This window comes from Chiroxiphia lanceolata, chromosome 2 (genome assembly GCF_009829145.1).
Source record: "Chiroxiphia lanceolata isolate bChiLan1 chromosome 2, bChiLan1.pri, whole genome shotgun sequence".
In the NCBI taxonomy this organism is placed as follows: Eukaryota; Metazoa; Chordata; class Aves; order Passeriformes; family Pipridae; genus Chiroxiphia; species Chiroxiphia lanceolata.
The window spans coordinates 1,321,991-1,347,841 of NC_045638.1; the positions used below are offsets into that span (position 1 = coordinate 1,321,991).

A 25,851-nucleotide genomic window follows, 5' to 3' on the forward strand; every position below is an offset into this window, starting at 1 on the left:
GGCATAAAATTTGAGGAAAGGAAAAAAAGGTTACCTTTAAAGAATTGCTTTAAAGCAGACATTAAAATGGTATTGTTATTGTCATTTAAAATGCAAAATGATAAAAATAACATGCTAAAGAAAAAGAAATAATAAACCCGGAGTTGAAATGGTTTTAATTTTATGGTAAATCAGGGAAAGAACAAACTGGTTCTTTTTATCTATTCCCTGATTATCCTCCAATTTTTCCTTGTCCTTTTAACATCTCAGTCTCCAGAAGAGCTCAACTGACCTGCACTCAGGTGTTCAGAGCCCACTCCAAGGCTCCGTTTTCCCGGGAATTTTAGGAAGGGCAACTGGTCCCAAGAGCAATTCCAGAGAGGAAAAGGCCTCCAGTTCTCCAGGAACACACCCTGTGCTGGAGCAATCCCTGCCTGCTCCTTGGAACCCCTCAACTCCACATTCCAGGGAACATCCCAGTCCAGAGGCAAAGCTTTACAGGGCTCAACATTCCCAAAAAACATGGGAAACTCATGGGAAAAGGGATCAAAGACCTGGCCGTGAGCTCATTGCAGGGGAGCTCAACAACAGGGGAAAAAGGGCCAACTTCTAGTGCCTTAAATATTTATTTTAAGAGCTACAGGTTTCTTTTTGGCATTCCTAAAAATTCCAAGGAAAGCCTGGAGTAAAGGAACAGCAGCTCTGAACTTTGATACCAACAGCAGCTGTTGGTATGAAATAATATTATTTATAATACTGGCATGAAATAATATTATTTATAATTATTTATAATTAAATAATAGTATTCATAATATTATAAATGATATCTAAATGAATATCTATAATGAATATCTATAATGAATATCTATATATTCAATATATATATAATCAATATATATATAATCAATATATATATAATCAATATATATATAATCAATATATATATAATCAATATATATATATAATCAATATATATATATATAAAATGAATATATATTATATATTCATTCAACATGTTCCATCCAAATCAACTTTGCTCCCAAAACCAGCTTCAGGAAAATAAAATCTTTGATTAAAAAAAATATGTAATTTAATTTAAAACCACTTCATTCCTCAGCAGGATCCTCGATGGAAAGATTTGAAGCCCTACAGGAGGGACCCAAAATTCTGCCCTGCCCTTTTCTCCCCTGAACACAACAAGGAGTGTTCCCTCAACTGAGGAATAAAAATCCTCCAGGAAAATCAAATCAGGCTCGAGTTTGATTCCCTTTAATCCTGTCACTAAATGTGGCCATTTTTTCTATCTCCTAAAATTAATAATAAATCATGAGTTGGATTGGGGGGAAATATTAATTTGCAGCAATTTTCAGTGAGAAGTTTGAGGGAGAAAATGAAATGGGGTCGTTAATCACTGAAATTAAAAGGAAAAATTTCCTGCCATTCCTTTTTTTCCCAAAGGTTTTCTCCTACACTTAGGAGTGGTTTCCTCCTCCTAGTATTCCATAGAGGAATTTAAGCCCAGCTCTGAGCTGGGTCAGTCTTGAGCCAGGACTTTCCCATCCCTCTAAAAGGTGTGGAAATCCCCAATTTCCCCTCTCATTTTTGGGAAGCTGCTGCCTTAAAAATATTAATGAACGAGGTGATAATTGAAGGAACGTTTGTGCTCTCAACGAATCCCATTGTGGAGCTCTGGGTCCTCCAAGGAATCCTGTGGAATTACTCCATGTGTAAGAAATCCAGGTCCTCCAAGGAATCCTGTGGAATTACTAAATGTTTAAGAAATCCTTGTTTTCATTAAGAGTTTCTTCTGACATTACAAGTTTAATTGGGAGATAACGATTTCCTGGGAAACTTCTGGAAGCTCAGGAAGCTCAAAGGGTGTTTTCCTCACTCCCAATCCCGGTTTTTTTTCCCCCCTTCTCACCTGGTCCTAACTTGGAAATTGCATATAAAAGGTCATAGTTGATGACTGGAGTTGCATCTTCCACTTGTTTCCAATCCACGGGTGGAGAGGCAGGAGGGGAAATCAGGAACTGCTTGTCTGGATTTGGAGGTGCCAAGTGGGAGCTTCCAATGTGCAAAGTCTGGGAATAAAAAAAAAAAAAAAGCGGGAAAGCCCAAAGCTGTGTCGTCATTATCCAGGAATTTGTCGTTCAGGAGGGATTTTAAGGCTGGGAGAGGTGTTGTTGTTCTCTGCCAGGGACTCGGGGGGGCAGCACGAGCCAGGATTCCACAGCCAAGCCCCCACATCCAGTTCCCAGGAAACTTCCAAGGAAGTTCCCTTAAATCCCCTGGTTTCCCTTAAAAGAATTGGTTTTTAATTTTCATATATTTTATTTCTATATCTGCCCATAAAATCCCGGAGTGGGAGGAAGCTGGATCTGGCCTTTAATGACAAATGGGGTGGGAAGGCAACACAAGTGAGAGTGGTGGGAATTCCCAGAGGGATAGAAATGAACTGGGACATCCCAAATGGACACACAGGGATTCCTTTTCCCACACAGGGATTCACTTCCCCACACAGAAATTCCTTTTCCCACACAAGGATTCATTTTTCCCAGACAGGGATTCCTTTTCCCACCCAGGGATTCCTTTTCCCACACAGGGATTCCTTTTCCCACCCAGGGATTCCTTTTCCCACCCAGGGATTCCTTTTCCCACCCAGGGATTCCTTTTCCCACCCAGGGATTCCTTTTCCCACCCAGGGACTCCTTTTCCCACACAGGGATTCCTTTTCCCACACAGGGATTCCTTTTCCCACACAGGAATTCCTTTTCCCACACAGGAATTCCTTTTCCCACACAGGAATTCCTTTTCCCACACAGGAATTCCTTTTCCCACACAAGGATTCCTTTTCCCACACAAGGACTCATTTTCCCACACAAGGACTCATTTTCCCATTCCAGGATTCCTTTTCCCACCCAGGGATTCATCTTCCCATCCAACTCTTAGAGGGAAACACGGAGCAGCTCCCAAACTCCACCCGGATTCCCAGCGTTCCTTTGGCAGCTCCAGAGCTGCTCCCATGGAGATCTCCCAAGAACAAGCTGGAAAAGCCTGGAATGTGCAGCTCTCCCCTTGGATCCCCTCAGGATACCCCCTGAAATCCCGATTCCCATCACCTCCAGGGTTATCCAAGCGATCCACAGGGATCCAAATCCCCAGGGAGCTCTGGGCCCACCTGGATCCTCCAAACCACGGAAGGTGCCGGAATTCCCAGGGAGTTTTGCTTTGGTGCTTCCATGAATAACCGGGAGCAGCTTTACCTGAGCGAAGTAGAGTTTGATCTCTTTTCCCAGGAATTCTGTCTTGTGCAGTTGGATCCTGGCATCGGCTGCAGACAGGGGGTTGCTGAAGTTGATCCGGACCCTCTTGAAGCTCCTGAAATATTGGAAGGTGATTTCCCGGTCGAAGGGGCGGAACAGGGACTCGAACTTGGCCTTGGGGAAGAGGGAAAAACAGGAGGGGGAAAAAAAGGGAATTTGGATTAATGAAAGGGAATCTGAAAGGGAATTTGGCTCCGAGAAAGCAAATGTAAAGAATAATAAAATAAAAATATGAATAAATATAAGGGAATGGAATATAAAAAGTCGTTTCTTTGTAAAAATGAATTCAAATATAAAAAGCTGATTTTTGGTGTCTTCCTGGGTTTTTTTCTAGGAATATTTCTAGGAAATAATGAAGGTTTTGACCGTCTCACTTGTTTTTCCTACAGGTTTTTCCTTCCTTATTACAAAAAAATAGATTAATAATAAAGGGGTGAATAGTAAAAATAAATAAAATCTATTAAAATAGATTATGATAAATAATGAAAATAAAAATAATTATAAATAATAGAATAAATATATGATGATAAAATAAATGAAAATAATTAATAAAATAAATAAAATCTATTAAAATCGATTATGATAAATAATGAAAATAAATATATTATAATTATAAATAATAAAATAAATAGATGATGATAAAATAAATGAAAATAATTCATAAAATAAATAGAATCTATTAAAATAGATTATGATAAATAATGAAAATAAATATATTATAATTATAAATAATAAACTAAATATAGGATGATAAAATAAATGAAAATAATTCATAAAATAAATAAAATCTATTAAAATAGGTTATAATAATAAATAATGAAAATAAATATAAGGATAAATAATAAAAATAAATATATGATAATAAAATAAATAAAAATAATTAATAAAAATAAGTAAAATCAATTAAAAGATTATAATAATAAATAAAGAAGAGAAATATATTCTAGTGATAAATAATAAAAATAAATTTATGACAATAAAATAAATAAAAATAATTAATAAAATAGATTAAAATAGATTATTATAATAAATAATGAAAATAAATATATTATAATGATAAATAATAAAAACAAATATATTATAATAAAATAAATAAAAATAATTAATAGAAATAAATAAAATCTATTAAAATAGATTATAATAATAAATAATGAAAAGAAATATATTCTAGTTATAAATAATAAAAATAAATATATGGTAATAAAATAAATTAATTAAAATAATTAATAAAAATAAATAAAATCTATTAAAAGAGATTATAATAATAATTAATGAAAATAAATATATTATAATGATAAATAATAAAATAAATATATGATAATAAAATAAATAAATAAAAATAATTCATAAAATAAATAAAATCAATTAAAACAGATTATAATAATAAATAATGAAAAGAAATATATTCTAGTGATAAATGATAAAAATAAATATATAATAAAAATTAAATAAAATAATCAATAATAAATAAATAATAATTAATAATAAAATAAATAAATAATAAATAATTGTATATATAATATAATTAATAAGTGTTCAAGATCCCCCAATGTAGCAACAGCAGGAAGACACTGGAATGAAATGCTCCTCACAAAATGAATATCCAAAGGCCTGGAAGAAAGTCTGCCAAGCCTTGGCCTAAGTGGGGAATTTTCCAGGAAAATCCAAGTTTTTAATAGGGAAAAATGCCAATCTAACTGCGAGGGAAATGGGATTTCCTTCGGTGACTCAGCACAGCAAAGCCCAGGGACATTTCCTGCTGCATTGCTGGGTTTAATCTCATTTATATCAATTTATATTCCTGCACAATTCCAGGCCCAAGGAGCAGATCCCAGGCCCAAGGAGCAGATTCCAGGCCCAAGGAGCAGATTCCAGGCCCAAGGAGCAGATTCCAGGCCCAAGGAGCAGATTCCAGGCCCAAGGAGCAGATTCCAGGCCCAAGGAGCAGATTCCAGGCCCAAGGAGCAGATTCCAGGCCCAAGGAGCAGATTCCAGGCCCAAGGAGCAGATTCCAGGGCCAAGGAGCAGATTCCAGGGCCAAGGAAGAGATTCCAGGCCCAAGGAAGAGATTCCAGGCCCAAGGAAGAGATTCCAGGCCCATGGAGGACATTCCAGGGCCATGGAGGACATTCCAGGCCCAAGGAAGAGATTCCAGGCCCAAGGAAGAGATTCCAGGCCCAAGGAAGAGATTCCAGGCCCAAGGAAGAGATTCCAGGCCCAAGGAGCACATTCCAGGCCCAAGGAGCACATTCCAGGCCCAAGGAGTAGATTCCAGGCCCAAGGAGCAGATTCCAGGCCCAAGGAGCAGATTCCAGGCCCAAGGAGCAGATTCCAGGCCCAAGGAGCAGATTCCAGGCCCAAGGAGCACATTCCAGGCCCAAGGAGCACATTCCAGGCCCAAGGAGCAGATTCCAGGCCCAAGGAGCAGATTCCAGGCCCAAGGAGCAGATTCCAGGCCCAAGGAAGACATTCCAGGCCCAAGGAGCACATTCCAGGCCCAAGGAAGAGATTCCAGGCCCAAGGAAGAGATTCCAGGCCCAAGGAGCACATTCCAGGCTCTTGCCAAAGGTTTTATTCCCACTGAGAACACGGGAATTGCTCCCAAACCCCCTGCCCTGATGGCAAGATGTGAAACATTCCAGTTGCACCTCCTGGCAGGAATTTTCTCTCCCGAAAAACTCACCGGAAGTTCAATACGAAGCCAAAATAAATCTTACCCCATTGGGCTTTTTTACTGCTATATTTGGAATTTTTTTACTACTATATTTTGAATTCTTTTACTACTATATATTGAATTTTTACAACTATACTTTGACTTTTTTTCCTACTATATTACCATTGTATCACTACTATATTTTGCATTTTTTTCCTAGTATATTTTGAATTTTTTACCACCATATTTTGACTCTTTTTACTACTATATTACTACTAGATTTGAATTTTTTTCCTACTATATTTTGCATTTTTTCCTACCATATTTTGCATTTTTTTCCTACCATATTTTGACTTTTCTTACTACTATATTACTACTATATTTCGAATTTTTCCTACTATATTTTGATTTTTTCCTACTATATTTTGAATTTTTTCCTACCATATTTTGACTTTTTTTCCTACTATATTACTCCTATATTCTGCATTTTTTTCCTACTATATTTTGAATTTTTTCCTACCATATTTTGACTTTTTTTCCTACTATATTACTCCTATATTCTGCATTTTTTTCCTACTATATTTTGAATTTTTTCCTACCATATTTTGAATTTTTTTCCTACTATATTACTCCTATATTCTGCATTTTTTTCCTACTATATTTTGAATTTTTTCCTACTATATTTTGACTTTTTTTCCTACTACATTACTCCTATATTCTGCATTTTTTCCTACTATATTTTGATTTTTTCCTACCATATTTTGATTTTTTTCCCACCATATTTTGACTATTTTTCCTACTATATTACTACTGTATTTTGCACTTTTTTCCCTACATTTTGAATTTATAGGTGTAAAAAAAAACCAGCAAAGATCACATAAGAAGACAGGAATCTGAAACAGGACCAGGACCCTCCTGTGCCCCAGAGCTGAGACAAAACCACGAAAAATAACCCAAATTGACCCCAAATCACATTTCCATGTTCATTTTCAACATTTAAACCCAGAGACTTGTGCAAAAAATATATATATTATATATATGTATCTATATATTTAATGTGTGTGATCATAGAGGTGAGAAATGTCACACTGGCAACTCAATAAAATGTTATTTTTGCCCTTAAAGTCATTGTATTAGGATTTATATTATATTATCTCTATTAAATATATTAAGTATATTTTATTGTATCCCTTAAACACATTATATTATATTCATCAAATACATTATACCCATCAAATACATTCCATTATAGCCATTAAATATCTTGTATTATATCCCTTAAATAAATTCTATTAATCTATTAAAAATCTTGTATTATATCCCTTAAATATCTTACATTATATCCATTAAATACATTCTATTATATCCATTAAATAAATTCTATTAATCCATTAAAAATCTTGTATTATATCCCTTAAATACCTTACATTATATCCATTAAATAAATTCTATTATATCCATTAAATATATTATATCCCTTACATATCTCATATTATATTGCTTAAATATATTCCATTATATCCTTTAAATATCTTATATTATATCCCTAAAATATCCCATATTATATTGCTTAAATATATTCCATTATATTCCTTATATATCTTATATTATATTCATTAAATACATTCTATTATATCCATTAAATAAACTCTATTATATCAATTAAATACATTCCATTATATCTTGTATTATATCTCTTAAATATCTTACATTGTATCCATTAATTGTATTATATCCATTAAATAAATTCTATTATATCCATTAAATAAATTCTATTATATCCATTAAATAAATTCTATTATATCCATTAAATAAATTCTATTATATCCATTAAATAAATTCTATTATATCCATTAAATATATTATATCCCTTTAATATCTCATATTATATTGCTTAAATATATTCCATTATATCCCTTAAATACCCCATATTATATCCCTTTAATATCTGATATTATATCCCTTAAATATCTGATATTATATCCCTTAAATACCTTATATCCCTTAAACATCCCATATTATATTGCTTAAATATATTCCATTATATCCATTAAATATCCCATATTACATCCCTTAAATATCTGACATTATATCCCTTAAACATCCCATATTACATTGCTTAAATATATTCCATTAAATCCATTAAATATCTTAGATCCCTTAAGTATCTTATATTATATCCATTATCCATTAAATAAATCATATTATGACAATTGGTTAAAGGGAAATCCCAGAGGATTTCTTATGGTTTTAACTCAACAAAAAATCCCAGGAAAAGCATAAGGTGAATTTTACCAGGAAAATAACAATAATAGAAATATTCCCCAAAAACTCGAGAGTACAAGTCCAGCCAGCCAAGGAATTCTGGAGGGGAAAATCAGGATAATAATGGAAATATTCCCTAAAAACTCAAAGAGGGCAAGTCCAGGAAAATCAGGATAATAATATAAATATTCCCTAAAAACTCGAGAGTGCAAGTCCAGCCAGCCAAGGAATTCCAGAGGGAAAATCAGGATAATAATATTCCCTAAAAACTCAAGAGTGCAAGTACAGGAAAATCAGGATAATAATATAAATATTCCCTAAAAACAAGTCCAGCCAGCCAAGGAATTCTGGAGGGGAAAGCAGGATAATAATGGAAATATTCCCTAAAAACTCAAGAGTGCAAATATAAATATTTCCTAAAAACTCAAGCCAGCCAAGGAATTCTGGAGGGAAAATCAGGATAATAATAGAAATATTCCCTAAAAATCAGGATAATAATATTCCCTAAAAACTCAAAGAGTACAAGTCCAGCCAGCCAAGGAATTCTGGAGGGAAAATGAGGATAATAATGGAAATATTCCCCAAAAACTCGAGAGTACAAGTCCAGCCAGCCAAGGAATTCTGGAGGGAAAAGCAGGATAATAATGGAAATATTCCCTAAAAACTCAAAGAGTGCAAGTACAGGAAAATCAGGATAATAATATAAATATTCCCTAAAAATCAGGATAATAATATTCCCTAAAACCTCAAGAGTGCAAGTCCAGCCAGCCAAGGAATTCTGGAGGGAAAATGAGGATAATAATGGAAATATTCCCTAAAAACTCGAGAGTACAAGTCCAGCCAGCCAAGGAATTCCGGAGGGAAAATCAGGATAATAATGGAAATATTCCCTAAAAACAAGTACAGCTGGTCAAGGAATTCTGGAGGGAAAACCAGGATAATAATAGAAATATTCCCTAAAAATCAGGATAATAATATTCCCTAAAAACTCAAAGAGTACAAGTCCAGCCAGCCAAGGAATTCTGGAGGGAAAATGAGGATAATAATAGAAATATTCCCTAAAAACTCGAGAGGGCAAATATAAATATTTCCTAAAAACTCAAGCCAGCCAAGGAATTCCGGAGGGAAAATCAGGATTATTTCCCAAACCACAGAGCTTCAAATCACCTCATTCCCAGCCCTGGAATCACTCCTGTTGGGTGTGGAGTTGGAGATCCAAACCCTTTATTCCAGATAAATTTTGGGGGATTTTGGGGGGATTTTTAGGGATTTAGGGAGCGGGTCCTGGAGGGGATTTCCCTGCGAGTGGCGGGTGCAGAAATCCCCTCAGGACCCGCTCCATAAATCCCTAAAAATCCCCAAAAAATCCCCAAAAAATCCCTAAAAAATCCCTAAAAATCCCTAAAAATCCCTAAAAAATAATAAAAAAAATCCTTAAAATCCCTAAAAAATAAAAAAAATCCCTAAAATCCCTAAAAATTAAAAAATTTAAAAAAAATCCCTAAAATCCCTAAAAAATAAAAAAAATCCCTAAAATCCCTAAAAATCCCTAAAAAATCCCTAAAAATCCCCCAAAAATAAAAAAAAATCCCTAAAATTCCTAAAAATTCCTAAAAATCCCCCAAAATCCCTAAAAATCCCCCCCAAAATCCCAAAAAATCCTAAGAAATAAAAAAAATCCCTAAAAATCCCCCAAAATCCCTAAAAATCCCCCCAAAATCCCAAAAAATCCTAAGAAATAAAAAAAAATCCCTAAAATCCCTAAAAATCCCCCCAAAAATCCCTAAAAATCCCCAATATCCCTAAAAATCCCCAAAAATCCCCAAAAATCCCTAAAAAATCCCTAAAAAATATCCCTAAAAATCCCCAAAAACCCTAAAAAATCCCCAAACAATCTCTAAAAATCCCCCCAAAATCCCCAAAATCCCTAAAAATCCCAAAAATCCCTAAAAATCCCCAAACAATCCCTAAAAATCCCCAAACAATCCCTAAAAATCCCTAAAAAATAAAAAAAATCCCTAAAAAATAAAAAAAATCCCTAAAATCCCTAAAATCCCAAAAAACCCCTAAAAATCCCCGAAAATCCCCCTAAAAATCCCAAAAAAATCCAAAAAAAATCCAAAAAAATCCAAAAAATCCCTAAAAATCCCTACAAAATAAAAAAACCCCTAAAATCCCTAAAAATCCCAAAAAAATCCCTAAAAATCCCCCCAAAATCCCTAAAAAATCCCCAAAATATCCCTAAAAATCCCCCAAAAAATCCCTAAAAATCCCCCAAAAAATCCCTAAAAATCCCCCAAAAAATCCCTAAAAATCCCCCAAAAATCCCTAAAAATCCCCCCAAAAATCCTAAAAATCCCCAAAAATCCCTAAAAATACATACAATCCCCAAAATCCCTAAAAATCCCCCGAAATCCCCAAAATGCCCGTACCCGCACATCCTGGCGCTCGAAGAGCTCCCGGGCGGCCGCGCAGGCGACGAGCGAGCTGAGGCTGGAATGAAAATTCCCGAAATGCATCTTTTCCCCCCCCCCTCAGGGCGCGATTCCCGCCGGGAATGGGGACGGCGCGCGTTTCTGCGGGAATTTATACGGGAAGCGAGGCCGGCCCCTCCCGGAAAAAAAGCTCCCGGAGCATCATCCCCTGGGGGTGTGGGCGTGAGGGAGAATTCCAGCCCCCAGAGGATCGGGAATAAAATGGAAGCGGCGCTTGGAAAAGGGTGACGTCAGCGCCCCGTCAGCTTCCCGAGGTTCATTCCCGAGGCTCGGGAACATGGAAAAAGCAGCGGAGCCGCGAGAGGCGGCTGCTTCCTGAGGAATAGTTTCCATGGGAGGGAATTCCAGGCTCCTCCTGGAATGGGGCCGGGCCCGGCTGGATGGTGGAAAATGGGAGCGGGGCTGGAGGGAAAAGAGCGCCGGGAAAGGGGGGTTTTTATGGAGACGGGAATTGCCAAGGTTTTGGGGAATGGAGGGGAAATCCAGGGGGGAAAAAAATCCCGACAGGTTGGAATTTAGGGATGAGGAGGGGGAATGGTTTTGCTCGGGTTGCTTCATTTGGAAGCTTTTCCAAAGTCACGATTTTCAATTCATAAATCTCCACAGGTTGGAATTCAGGGATGAGGAGGGGGAATAATTTTCCTCACGTGCCAGGGGGAATTCACTTGGAAGCTTTTCCAAAGTAACAATTTTATACATATAAATATATATACGTAATATATAATATATATTATATATATTATATATATAAAATATATAATATATAATATATATAAAATATATATATATAAACTTTGGGAATGGAAAAGAAATCCCCCTCAGGGCAACAGTTTTTTTGGGAAAAAAATGCACAGGTTGGAATTCAGGGATGAGGAGGGGAAATAATTTTCCTCACATTCCAGGGGGAATTAATAATTTTTTATATATATATATATATATATATATATATATATATATATATATATATATATATATAATATAATATATATATAATATATATAATATATATATAAGGCTTTGGGAATGGAAAAGAAATGCCTCAGGGCAACAGCTTTTTTTGGAATTAAAATCTACAGGTTGGAATTTAGGGATGAGGATTTTCCTCACATTCCAGGGGGAATTCATTTAGAAGCTTTTCCGAAGTAACAATCTTTTATATATATATATATAAAATATATATATAAAATATATATGTAATATATAATACATAATATACATAATATATATAATATATATTATATATATTATATATATAATATATATAATATATATATATAAGGCTTTGGGAATGGAAAAGAAATCCCTCTGGTCAGCAGCTTCTTTGGGAAAAAAATCCACAGGTTGGAATTTAGGGATGAGGAGGGAGGAATGATTTTCCTCACATTCCAGGGGGAATTCATTTGGGAGCTTCTTCAAAGCAACAATACCAATTAATTCCCAGTCTCACCTTATTAAAAACTCTTCCCAAGCCTCAGGGATTGGAGAGGGATTTTTTGGGAGGAGCTTTTTGTGGATTTTTTTTTTTGGGGTGGGGGGGGTGGTTTTGTGGGTTTTCTCGTTTTACTTTTTAAACCAAGAAAGCCTTAAAAAATTCATCCCCGTTTAAAGGAATTAATTCAATTTAAACTGAAGTTTCAGAAACTTTTGGGGACTTTCCCTTTGCACTTTCAGCTCAAAATTTACACTGAACTCAAACCCTTTGTGCACTTTAGTTCTTTATAATATAACTCAGGGCTTAGGAAAGCAGCAGGTTTTATGGAATACCTGCAAAAATCAGCCAGTCCTTAAGTTTAAAACCTTATTCCCCAAATATTTACCCATGGATAACTATGCAGATGGAGGCTATTCCCTATTTCCAGGGGCTAAAATCCCCTTTAGGAGGCAAACCCTCTGTAAGGTTGCTTTGGGGTAAGAGTGAAAGAACACTCAGACCAATTTCTTAGCACCTTTTCCTGGATGTCCTCACATCAGAATCCCGGGATGTCACCTGGAAAATATGGATGTGACTCACCCCAGCAGGGAAGGCAAACAGGCTTTGGCTTTGCAAGCCTCATCAGGAAGCCAAGCAGGGTCCAGATTTAAGCCAGGCCTGAGTCCTTGGCACAGCCCAGGAGCTGCAGCTCCTGATCAGAAAACCAAGAAGGTTCCAGCTTTAAGCCAGGCCTGAGTCCTTGGCACAGTCTGGGGCTGCAGCTCCTGATCACAAAGCCAAGCAGGGTCCAGCTTTAAGCTGGGCCTGAGTCCCTGGCACAGCCAAGGAGCTTCCAGATTTAAGCCAGGCCTGAGTCCTTGGCACAGCCTGGAGTTGCATCTCCTCATCACAAAGCCAAGGAACTTCCAGCTTTAAGCCAGGCCTGAGTCCTTGGCACAGCCCAGGAGCTGCAGCTCTTGATCACAAAGCCAGGCAGGGTCCAGCTTTAGGCCAGGCCTGAGTCCCTGGCACAGGCTGGGGCTGCAGCTCCTGATCACAAAGCCAAGGAACTTCCAGCTTTAAGCCAGGCCTGAGTCCCTGGCACAGCCAAGGAGCTTCCAGCTTTAAGCCAGGCCTGAGTCCTTGGCACAGCCCAGGAGCTGCAGCTCTTGATCACAAAGCCAAGTAGGGTCCAGCTTTAAGCCAGGTCTGCAGTCTGGGGCAGCAGCTCCTGATCACAAAGCCAAGCAGGGTCCAGCTTTAAGCCAGGCCTGACTCCTTGGCACAGCCTGGGGCTGCAGCTCCTGATCACAAAGCCAGGCAGGGTCCAGCTTTAAGCTGGGCCTGAGTCCCTGGCACAGCCTGGAGTTGCATCTGCTCATCACAAAGCCAAGGAGCTTCCAGCTTTAAGCCAGGCCTGAGTCCTTGACACAGCCCAGGAGCTGCAGCTCTTGATCACAAAGCCAAGTAGGGTCCAGCTTTAAGCCAAGTCTGCAGTCTGGGGCCTGCAGCTCCTGATCACAAAGCCAAGGAGGTTCCAGCTTTAAGCTGGGCCTGACTCCTTGGCACAGTCTGGGGCTGCAGCTCCTGATCACAAAGCCAGGCAGGGTCCAGCTTTAAGCTGGGCTTGAGTCCTTGGCACAGCCTGGGGCTGCAGCTCCTGATCACAAAGCAGGGTCCAGCTTTAAGCTGGGCCTGAGTCCTTGGCATAGCCAAGGAGCTTCCAGATTTAAGCCAGGCCTGAGTCCCTGGCACAGCCTGGAGTTGCATCTGCTCATCACAAAGCCAAGGAGCTTCCAGCTTTAAGCCAGGCCTGAGTCCTTGGCACAGCCCAGGAGCTGCAGCTCCTGATCACAAAGCCAAGTAGGGTCCAGCTTTAAGCCAGGCCTGCAGTCTGGGGCTGCAGCTCCTGATCAGAAAGTCAAGGAGGTTCCAGCTTTAAGCTGGGCCTGAGTCCTTGGCACAATCTGGGGCTGCAGCTCCTGATCACAAAGCCAGGCAGGGTCCAGCTTTAAGCCAGGCCTGACTCCTTGGCACAGCCTGGGGGGGGCACTTTAATGCCCAGATCTCACGGAGAGCAAGACATTTAAAATGCTGTCCCCAGGGCCACCTGCACATCACTGAGAGCCAGGGAAAAGGACTCTCCAGGCCACCTTTCAGCTGTCACTTTGTCACCTAAGGCAGGGCAGGACCCTGCTGTGTTGTCTGCAAACAAAGCCACTGTTCTGAGAACATTTCTCACCTCACAAACTCATTTTTTTCCCCCCTGTGTTCTCCTGATATAAAACAAACATCGAGTCTTCCACTGCCACACACCTGCTTAAAACACCAAGCAATCAGTCCCAGTGTGCTCCATTTCATCACTGTCACCATCGTTTTTTGGGGGAGGTTTTGTCCCAAGTCACAGAATCCTGGGTGGGGTTGGAAAGGACCTTCAAGAACAGCTCATTCCAACCCCCTGCCATGGGCAGGGACACCTTCCACCAGCCCAGGTTGCTCCAAACCCTGTCCAGCCTGGCCTGGGACACTTCCAGGGATCCAGGGGCAGCTTCTCTGGGAATTCTATCCCAGCCCCTCCCCACCCTCACAGGGAAGAATTCCTTCCAATATCCCACCTAACCCTGCCCTCCTTCAGCTCAAGGCCAGAGTGTATTAAATAAACCACCCTGAATTATTACAAATCAAGCACAAACACTTATTATCTCCCAAAAAAACCCCCCCAATTCTCAGTGTCCCTGCCCAGCTCCCCAAGGGCTCTTTGAGGAGCAGGTGGAGAAACCAGGAGCCAGAGTTACCCCACCCCCTGTTGCCAAAGCCTGGCGGTGTCGAAATGTTCCCTCAGCCCCTGGAATGTTCCCTCAGCCCCTGGGAATGCTCAGGAAGGACCTGCAAGTGGAACAAGAACACCAAGAACACGACCAGACCATCAGAGGCTGTGGATCTGATGTTCTGATGTTATCAGAGGGCGGGTTTTGTCCTCCCTTTTATCTCCCTTCGGGCAGTTTGGTGCTTTCTGCCTCCTCTTTGAGCCTCCCCTGTGACCCAGGGAGAGGGGACAAGGGCGAGGACGGCACCTGCTCGAGGTGTGGGCTGTCATTAGGGACTAATTAAAGCCACAATTCATCAGGGTAATGGTGGGTTCTGGTGCCCCCAACATAAGGAGGATGTGGAATTGTTGGAACAAGTGCAGGGGAGGCCACAAAGTTCCTGAGGGGACTGGAGGAGCTTCCCTATGGAGGCAGGATGGGAGAGTTGGGGTGTCCGGCCTGGAGAGGAGAAGGGTGTGTGGAGACCTCAGAGCACCTTCCAGGGGCTGAAGGGGCTCCAGGGAAGCTGGAGAGGGATGTTCATCAGGAACTGTCCTGACAGGACAAGGGGGAGTGGGTACAAATTGAAAGAGGGGAAATTTAGGTGGGATATTGGGAAGGAATTCCTGGCTGGGAGGGTGGGGAGGCCCTGGCACAGGTTGGGCAGAGAAGCTCTGGCTGCCCCTGGATCCCTGGAAGTGTCCAAGGCCAGGCTGGATGTGGAACAACCAGGGAAAGGTGTCCCTGCCCATGGCAAGGGGTGAAATGAGATGATCCCTAAGGTCCCTTCCAAGCCAAACCATTCCAGGATTCTACGATGCTGCTGCACTTTGGGAAACAAGACCCAAGGAAAGCAAAGGACTCAGAACAGTGGGACACAACAGCACAACCAGCCCTGATTCCTCAGGTTTCCCTTTTTCCTTGGGAGGTGCAGATTCCAGGGCTCAAGTTCTGAAAGCTGAGCTCTAAACACCACAGACAAGATGCTCAAGGAAGTCCTAAAGTCTTCCCACACAGACCCTGCATTGGCAGCACTGCCCAAGGAGAGAAGCTTACAGAGACCATTTTTGGATACTTTTGGGATGGAGAAACAAGGAGTTGAAGGAGTACATGGAATAGTGGGAACACAAAATGGTTAAATGCCATAATGAGTCCATAACTTAACCCCCACATGCAGTAGAAGAGGGAAGGGAGAGGAGGAGATGAGGCCACAGAGTTCATAAAAAAGGCAAGTCACCAACATTGCCCAGAACTACATCAGCAAAGTGAACATTCCAAGAGGGAAAATTAATGTAAATGTGTTGGAAATTCCATAAAATGATCCCCCCCAAGCCATAAACCAGAACAATCCAGGCCATTCCTGTCTCTCCTCCCTGGCAGGTTTTACAGGTGCCCTTGGAGCTGCTCCTTCCCTCTCAACATCCAGCTCCTATTCCTGTCTCCATGTTCATTGTCCTGCCTCAGCCCTTCCTTAGGCCAGGGATAAACCCCCTGAAGTTCTCTGGAGTGAAAATCAGCCTGGAGTCGTTTTCCTCGGGGTTGGGAGAGCGGAGGGAGGGGCAGACAGGGAAGCACAACCAGCAGAGGGAGGGGCAGACAGGGAAGCACAACCAGCTTCCAGAGCTGTCCATGCGTGGACAGCATGGGAAGGGGTCGGGAAGCTCCGTGGGCACTGGAGCACACCTGGATTCAGGTGACCTTCAAACCAATCAGGGAAATATTCCCAAATCCCCACAACAACTCAGAGCCACTGGAAAAGTCAGGAAGTTTAACACAGGAAGGGTTAATGAGCACAGATCCCTGAGAAATCCCTGATTTTTCTCTCCTGCTTTGAAAAACATCCTCCAGCACTTTCTTTTCCCTGCCCTTGGGATTCAAGAAGTGGGATTCCAGAAAGGGGATGTTTTCCACGTGGGGGGTTGTGTTGTGGGGTTTGGTTTTCTTCTGAAACTTGGTGAGCAAGAGGAGTCACATGAAAGTCACATTTAGGTGGGATATTGGGAAGGAATTCCTGGCTGGGAGGGTGGGGAGGGGTTGGGATAAAATTCCCAGAGAAGCTGTGGCTGCCCCTGGATCCCTGGAAGTGTCCAAGGCCAGGTTGGATGAGGCTTGGAGCAACCTGGGCTGGTGGAAGGTGTCCCTGCCCATGGCAGGGGGTGGCACTGGATGGGCTTTAAGGTCCCTTCCATCCCAAACCACTCTGGGATTTTATGATTCCATGGGCAGGGACACCTTCCACCAGCCCAGGCTGCTCCAAGCCTTGTCCAACCTGGCCTTGGACACTTCCAGGGATCCAGGGGCAGCCACAGCTTCTCTGGGAAAGACAACTGAGAGGAGACCTGGACACGATTTCTTTCTGCGAGTCTGACAGGGTTTGTTAGGAGGTAAAATCCCCTGGCAGATCAATCCTGCTGGAATATACTTTTCTCCTCAAAATCCTTCCAAGAGCCTGAGCACTGGGAAACCATCAGTGGCAGCCTCAGCTGATCCAGGAGACTGGAATAGCAACACACCTACTCAGGGCTCTAAATTATCCCTGGAAATTTCTGCCATGCCAAGCACACCCAGAGCACAAACACCGGGAGCAGGAGGGGCTCGGAATCCTCAGCACAATTTACAATTTAAGAAGAAATTTTAGGAAGGAATTCTTCCCTTTGAGGGCTGGGATAGAATTCCCAGAGAAGCTGTGGCTGCCCCATCCCGGGAAGTGTCCAAGGCCAGGCTGGAACAACCTTGGGATAGTGGGAGGTGTCGCTGTGGGGGTGGCACTGGATGATCTTTAAGGTCCCTTCCATCCCAAACCATTCCTTGATTCTTGAATTCTATAATTCCTTCTCTTCTGTGGTTATGGAGAAGTTTTGGGTGTTTCAAAGCTGCCCATTCCACGTTCCACTCCAGAAAGATAAAAGTGGAAGCAGCAAGTTAAGAGGGAAGCTCTAAGCCCAAACATCAGCAGAGAAACAACCTGCCCCCCAAACCACCTCCTTCCCATGGAAAAACCCTCTGGCATCCCAGACTGAACTGCACAAAGGGATTTATTTACAGCAAAGGAATCAGAGCCCAGCAATCCAAGCCCACAAACCGGTTTTTCCAAGTTGCTGAGGGTTGAGGCGACACCCACACGATGACAACACGGAAAAAGGGGTGGGAGCCGGAGCTGGGCCCGTCCCACACGAGCCCTCACTGCTTCCCAGCCCTGCAAATATTCCAAACCCTGGCATTCCCAACCCTAAAAAACAGGGATAAAAAATGGGTGCAGTTTTAACAGAGCTGAAGCAGCTGGTTCCAGGGAATGAGGGGCTCCAAGCCTGGCTGTGCTCCCTCAAATTATGCAGAGTTCTGTAGGTGAGCAGCTGAAAAAAACTCCAATATTCCGAGGTCTTTCCAGGAAAAAGGCTGGAATGCTGCCAGCAATATTTATCAGAGCACTGGCTCAGCACAATTAGCACTGGGAATGCTATAAAATATTTATTGCAGAGGCAGGACCAGACCCAGCTGACAATAAAACCCGACCCCCACGTGTCTGGGGGGTGTTGTCGCCTCTGGTTTAGATTTTTAGCTGTTCCCAAACAGCTTTTCCAAACAGAAAAACCAGGAATGACTGCTCATTTTTCAAGAGAGCAGGCAAAACCACAGGAAAACAGGAAAAAAAAAGCTGGGAAGGTTTCACACCTTTGCATGTGCTTGAGACACGGGACTCAAATATCTTTATACACCTAAAATTATAAATGGATAAATGCCAAGGAGCTCTTAAAAAACTCTATTTCTCCTGTCTTTCTTTCTGTTTAAACTCATTAATTGCCTCACTTTAATTCCATCATTCTCTACAGGTAACATATTTATAGGAGAGCACCTATTTATGGAAATTATAATGTCATGAAAGCCCTTTTTGCAGGAATTGGGTTGGGAGACTGAAAAAGGGAAGGAGAAAGTTCTTGCAAGGTCAGTCCTTCAAAAAAAAAAAAAATAATCCCCTCACCCCCCCAGCACGGAGAGAATTTGGTTCCAGATGGTCAAAACAGCCTTCAAGGAGATGCTTTTTTAAAATTCCACGAAAATACCTGAAAAGGGAATATTTTAAATCAATCCAGGGCGTGCTGGGGGGAGGGAGGGAAAATAAAAAAACCCAAAATCAGGAGGATGATCTTGACCCAGGGCAGATGGAAACAGGATCACTCCCAGTCACAGTGTTGATTGTTTAATTCTATTTATGGCAGAAAGGAGGGGGAAAAAAAAAAAAGAGTCCAGTCTCCAGTTCCTCATGGAATTTGTGGCCATGCCATGCTGGGAAAGGCTAACTATGGAATGGGAAGGGCAGGAAATCCTTACCCAACCACAACTCCAACTTGTTGGAGGCTTCTATAAATATAGAGCTCGATATAAATCCTTCCCTCAGAGTGGAGATTAAAAAGGGGGAAAGAGAGGCAAATCCTCCACAGATCTTCTGTATTTATGAAGAATTAAAAAAGAACAAGGGCTTTGAAAGCAAAATGGGTTAACAGGCCATTGTTCTCACTGTACAAAAAGGTATTTACAGAACTGGAGGAAGTTATTTGTTCAAAAATGCTCCTGAGACAGGCAGGAATTTCTCCTGGGTAACCATGAAATAAAGGAAGCACCAGGTATTCCCACCCCTGTAACCAGGAAAAAGCAGCTGCAATCCCACCTTTCCAAGGTTATTTCTCTGAATAACAGCACAAGGTGGGAGGGGGAAATAAATCTAGGGGGGAATTAAGAGACGTGTGGAATTGGAAAATGGAATAATTTAAGAGGAAAAAAAAAATAATAAAAGGCCATTTTTATAACCTTCAGCTCCTAAAACAAAAATGGGCTTTGGGTAATTATTTCTTGAGGGAGGGGGCACCTTGTGGCTGAAGACCATGTTGTTTTGGGAACAGGGAACAGCTGTAAAGTTATTTATAAGTGGGATGGAGAGGAGGGAGAGGTGCAGGGAATAGGGCACATGCTTCCAGTGGGATTCAGGGATTCTTCAGGCATGTCCTGCATTCCCTGAGAGTGAGCACAGCTGGAACCCTGCACATCCCTGGGGGGGGGGAGCCAAGGGGGACAAGGAAATGGGCTGGGACAGCGGGGGGAGAGTGAACAGGGACCAAATTCCAGAGAAATGGGCCCTCAGGGTTGATGTGAAGATATTTAAGTGGTGACAGTGACACAGGAGAAGGACCTGCAGCAGCTGAACAGGGGGTGGGGCTGGAAGGTCTCCCCCAAACACAACCACAACCACGGTGGGACAGCTCCTGAGGAAGGATGGGGAGGGAAAGGCACAGAAACCAAGGGCACAGAATCCCAGGATCACTGAGGTTGGAAAAGAGCTCCAAGGTCAAGGAGCCCACCCTTTGCCCCATCCCCACCTTGGCCCCCAGCCCAGAGCACTGAGTGCCACGGCCAGGCCTTCCTGGGACACCTCCAGGGCTGGGGATTCCACTTCCAAGGCCTCACCACCCTTTCCAGCAGGAAATTCCTCCTCCTGTCCAACCTGAGCCTCCCCTGGCACAGCTGGAGGCCGTTCCCTCTCCTCCTGTCCCTTGTTCCCTGGCAGCAGAGCCCGACCCTCCCCAGGCTCCCCCCTCCTGTCAGGGGGTTGCAGAGCCAGAAGGTCCCCCCTGAGCCTCTTTAAATTAAACCTTTCCACACCTGGTCACCCTCCTGCTCCTCCTGGAATTCTGTGCCACAGCCTCAGGCCTCAGAGAGCTGGGAATCTTCTGTGGTTTCCCACCTAAATCTGCCTGTGGCCAATATAATTCCATTTCTCCCAATATCAACATCACCCTTTGATAAAATCCTGTTCTTTTCCTGTGTGTTGTTCCCTCTCCAGGTGCTCCAGGAGAGCACTAATATCCCTTTTCACAGGCAAATCCTTTCAGGGGTGAAGATGAAGAAACAAATTCCTCCTCCTGTCCAACCTGAGCCTCCCCTGGCACAGCTGGAGGCCGTTCCCTCTCCTCCTGTCCCTTGTTCCCTGGGAACAGAGCCCGACCTCCCTGACTCCAACCTCCTTCCAGGGAATTTCAGGGATCCAGAAGGTCCCCCCTGAGCCTCCTTTTCTCCAGGCTGAGCCCCCCCAGCTCCCTCAGCCCCTCCTGCTGCTCCAGCCCCTTCCCCAGCTCTGTTCCAGCCCCTCTGACTGTTCCAGAACAGCTTTGGAAACAAACCCCTGGTTGCTCAAAGACTTCTTTAATTGGTTTCTGGGAACCTTTAATAAGCTCTGATTCACTCCTGATTTAGATGCTGAGTGGGGAATAAAGACAAGCTGACACAGATTCCTTCCTTCTGTGTTTTCTCCTCTGCACTGCCCTTTTATCATTCCCTCCTTCTTTATCTGGAAGGCACAAAGGGGGATAAAAATATCTGGGCTTTTTTTTTTTGTTGTTGTTGGTCTTTTGAGAAAAGTTTTGGTGCAGTGGAAGGAAATGGAACCAAAAATGCCACCTGCCTTCAATCCTGCTGGGATGGTGAGCAGGGGATGTGTCAGAAAACCAGAGAGCCAAAGGAATTTTTCCCCCCCCTCCTCAAGGAATATTTAAAAGGTTGGGATGCTAACACCAGGCCTGTGCTGTTAACATGGGATAAAAGAGATATATTAGAAAATTAGGCTTTAGTATTCCATGGAATCCCAGACTGGTTTGGGTGGGAAGGGACCTTAAAGCTCATCCAGTGCCACCCCCTGCCACAGGCAGGGACACCTTCCACCAGCCCAGGTTGCTCCAACCTGGCCTTGGACAATTCCAGGGATCCAGGGGCAGTCACAGCTTCTCTGGGAATTCTCTCCCAGCCCCTTCCCACCCTCACAGGGAAGGATTTTTCCCTAATTCCTAATCTAACCCTGCTCTGTGCCTGTTTGAAGCCATTCCCCCTTGTCCACTCACCCTCTAAGGAGTTCTTGGAAGTTCCAACCTCATTTCTTCTTCCTTTAAATTCTCCCCTATCCCAGGAATGGGAATTGCAGCTCAGGCTTGCTCCAGTTTCATTTACTCATTTCCTGGATCTTCATTCAACAGCTTTTGAGGTGACAGAAGGAAAAAAAAATCCCTCCCAAAGGTCACCTGCAGTTATTGGTGTTATTTCAAAAGGAGAATAGAGAAGAATCATGGAATATTCTGAGTGGGAAAGGACCCCCAAGGATCATCCAAGTGCCCAGGACACCCCAACAATCCCCCTCTGTCCCTGAGAGTGTTGTCCACATTTTTTGAGGGCAAATTCCAAGAGCAGAGCCGAGGCAAGGAGCTGTTTTCCCTCAACAGCCTCTCCCAAGATATTTTCCTCCCAGAGCCTGAAATTTTGGAGCTGTTCCATGATTTCTATGGACCCCCCATAGATCCAAAATGAACATACAGAGCTGTGCTCTGTCCCAGAAAGTCCATTTACAGGTTCCACGTGGGACAGTTTTCCAGCCCCACCACCTGAAAAATGAATCCCTACGACGTGTTTAATTCCTCCCTTGGAAAAATCCATGACTTTACCCTTCCATTTCCAGGCCTTAAACACCAAATTCCTGTTCACTGACTGGGAAACTTTAAAGGGGCCACTTGGAAATTCCACTTCAGGAGATTTGAGTAACCAACCAGACTCCTTATAGAAAAGTTTGGAAGGAGCACATTCCCAAATGTAAAGGGCTTTTTCCAATGTTGTTTCTGCTCCTGCAGGGAATATAATCAAATGATCCAGAGCAAATTGATGACAGTTTTTCCCCTCATTTGGTTTTTCTGGGAGGGAATAAACATTTTTCAGACATAATTGAGTGGCAACTGTTTTTCTGGTGCTGTTAAGTTCCATTTTCCACCTGGAAAACGTTCCAACACTTTGGGATCTTAAATCAATCCCAAAGAAACCTGCTGAGGGAAGGATGAAGCCCTCCAGGGAAAAATCTCCAGGAAATTCTCTTGTTCAAGAAGTGATATTTTTTGGAACAAAACCAAACCTAAACTGAGGAATCCTGATGTTCATTTATCCCTAATTCACGTGATTCCACCTGGAATTCCCTCCTCAAAGCCATCCTGGTCTTGGGAGCTGAGGTGGAAAAACACAAGGAATATTTCTGACTGAGGAGTGTTCAAGGAATCCCACACAAGGTTTGTTCTCCTCTGGAAAGGGGAAAACATAGGGGAAAAAAAAATAGGAGTGTTAAAAGGTTGGGAATTTTTAAGGTTGGGAATTTTTAAGGAGTGCTCTCTGTTCACTCCCAGTAATCCTGGGAGTCTCTAAATCCATATCCAGACACCAGCCAGGGATAATCTCCTCAGGACATTCCTTAGTCCTTGAAAGAAGGATCTGGAAAAGGTGGTTTCCTTTGAAAGAGCTCCTTCATGGAAGGAAAAATCCAGGGAAGAAAACTGGCCCTTAAAAGGGAGAGGGGGGGAGTTTTCTCCAAGTCATCACAGAGCAAAAAACATGGAATGTCTGGAGGCTCCTGGGGAGTTTCCATGGAGTGTTATAGCAGGAAAGAGGGTTAAAGGAGAAGGGGGAATGAAAAGTAATTTTAAGAATTAAAGGGCAGAAGTGACAGAGAGAATTCCCAGTGGCACTGAACGGGGATAAAAGCTGTGGAGAAATAAAGAATCCCAGTGGAATCCCCCAGGAATGGAGCAGGACACAGCTGGGAAGAGAGGAGCAGGAAAAGTGGAGGCAAAGCTTTCATTCTTAATAACAAAATATTCCAAATATTCAACCTACTCCACCTGACTGAACTGGGCTAATCCAGGACATTTCCAGGCACAAGGAAAAAAAAAACCATCAAAATTCACCACAAAGCAAAACAAACCTCACCAAAAAGATAAAAACAACCCAAACCACAAAGCAAAATTCCCTGAAAATCTTGGATGCATCAGCCCTGGGAGAACCAGCCCTTGGCAGGGAAGAGGGAGGTGCAACAAAGTGGGATTTGTCAGGCACTAAATCTTCAGCTTCAGTATCCCTGGAGGGATTTCTAAAGCCAAGCAATTCCCTCCCAAAAGCTGCCCCATTGTGTCCCAAAAATTCCCCCAGGATTCACTCCCAGGAAGATTCCAATTCTAATTATTCATCTATTAGAATTCTAATTCTTATCTATCAGAATAATAATTCTAATTATTTCTCTACCAGAATTCTAATTATTATCAATTAGAATAATAATTCTAATTATGCATCTATCAGAATAATAATTCTAATTATCTATTAGAATTCTAATTATTCATCTATTAGAATAATAATTCTAATTATTCATCTATCAGAATAATAATTCTAACGATTTCTCTATTAGAATTCTAATTATTATTGATTAGAATAATAATTCTAATTATTCATCTATCAGAATAATAATTCTAATTCTTTCTCTATTAGAATTCTAATTCTTATCTATCAGAATAATAATTCTAATTATTTCTCTACCAGAATTCTAATTATTCATCTATCAGAATAATAATTCTAATGATTTCTCTATTAGAATTCTAATTATTACCTATCAGAATAATAATTCTAATTCTTTCTCTATTAGAATTCTAATTCTTATCTATCAGAATAATAATTCTAATTATTTCTCTATTAGAATTCTAATTCTTATCTATCAGAATAATAATTCTAATTATTCATCTATCAGAATAATAATTCTAATTATTTCTCTATTAGAATTCTAATTATTACCTATCAGAATAATAATTATAATGATTTCTCTATTAGAATTCTAATTATTACCTATCAGAATAATAATTCTAATTATTTCTCTATTAGAATTCTAATTCTTATCTATCAGAATAATAATTCTAATTATTTCTCTATTAGAATTCTAATTATTACCTATCAGAATAATAATTCTAATGATTTCTCTACTAGAATTCTAATTCTTATCTATCAGAATAATAATTCTAATTATTTCTCTACTAGAATTCTAATTCTTATCTATCAGAATAATAATTCTAATTATTTCTCTATTCGAATTCTAATCATTATATATCAGAATAATAATTCTAATTATTTCTCTATTAGAATTCTAATTATTACCTATCAGAATAATAATTCTAATTATTTCTCTATTAGAATTCTAATTATTACCTATCAGAATAATAATTCTAATTATTTCTCTACTAGAATTCTAATTCTTATCTATCAGAATAATAATTCTAATTATTCATCTATTAGAATAATAATTCTAATTATTTCTCTATTAGAATTTTAATTATTATCGATCAGAATAATAATTCCAATTATTTCTCTATTATAATTCTAATTATTATCTATTAAAATAATAATTCTAACAGAATAGAATAATTCTAATTCTCTTACAATAACTAACAGAATTACTTATTAGAATAACCAATAAACTTCCCAAACCATGGAAGTTCCCACATTCCAAGGCATTTCCAGGGGCAAAACACCCAGAGGGGAGAACCTGGCTGAGAATTGCACTGCTAACATGGAAAAATGTATTTATTATCATTTAATCAAGAAACATTTGGCCAATTGACTGCATGTGAGGTCACCTTTTGCCCTCAGTTCCCCCCCCAAAATTCCCTTAAATTGCACCAGCAGGAAAACACAGGTGGGAGAGGCAAGTTCAGGGATGAAAGACCTTCTGGCTGATAATAAATTTGATATTTATTTAATAATAAATACAATAAATATAGTATGTTTATTAATTAATATAATATTTCTATAATAAATATAATAAAAGAAGCCTTTTTAGAAAGCCAAGGAGCAGCAACTCCATCACTTGCTGTTCCATCCAGAGCTTTTTTTTTTTTAATTTCTGTCCCATGGTTTGTATAAAATCATGGAAAGCTGCCCCATCTCCTGAGAGCAGAAGGCCCAGGGTGGGTAATTCCTTCCCCTGGCTTTTCCATGAGTGATTCATGGCTGGGCTCAACTCTCCTGGAAAACATTCCCCAAAGTCTGCCCAGGGTGGAAATCAATATATTCTCCCTGG

The 25,851-nt window shown here is 41.0% G+C and overlaps 1 protein-coding gene across 3 annotated transcripts in view; it reads right to left on the minus strand.

Annotated features, from left to right (window-relative positions):
- The window catches only part of RCAN1 (regulator of calcineurin 1), a 43,146-nt gene that overhangs the window by 4,092 nt on the left and 13,203 nt on the right, over nt 1-25,851 (minus strand). The window contains exons 1-3 of one of the 3 annotated variants that reach the window (XM_032680166.1): nt 10,656-10,889; nt 3,246-3,419; nt 1,904-2,063 (exon numbers count right to left, since the gene is read on the minus strand). In XM_032680166.1, coding sequence (XP_032536057.1) covers nt 1,904-2,063; nt 3,246-3,419; nt 10,656-10,742 — 421 coding nt within the window. In that variant the 5' untranslated portion in view covers nt 10,743-10,889. The other 2 variants (XM_032680165.1, XM_032680164.1) reach the window with 2 other exon arrangements.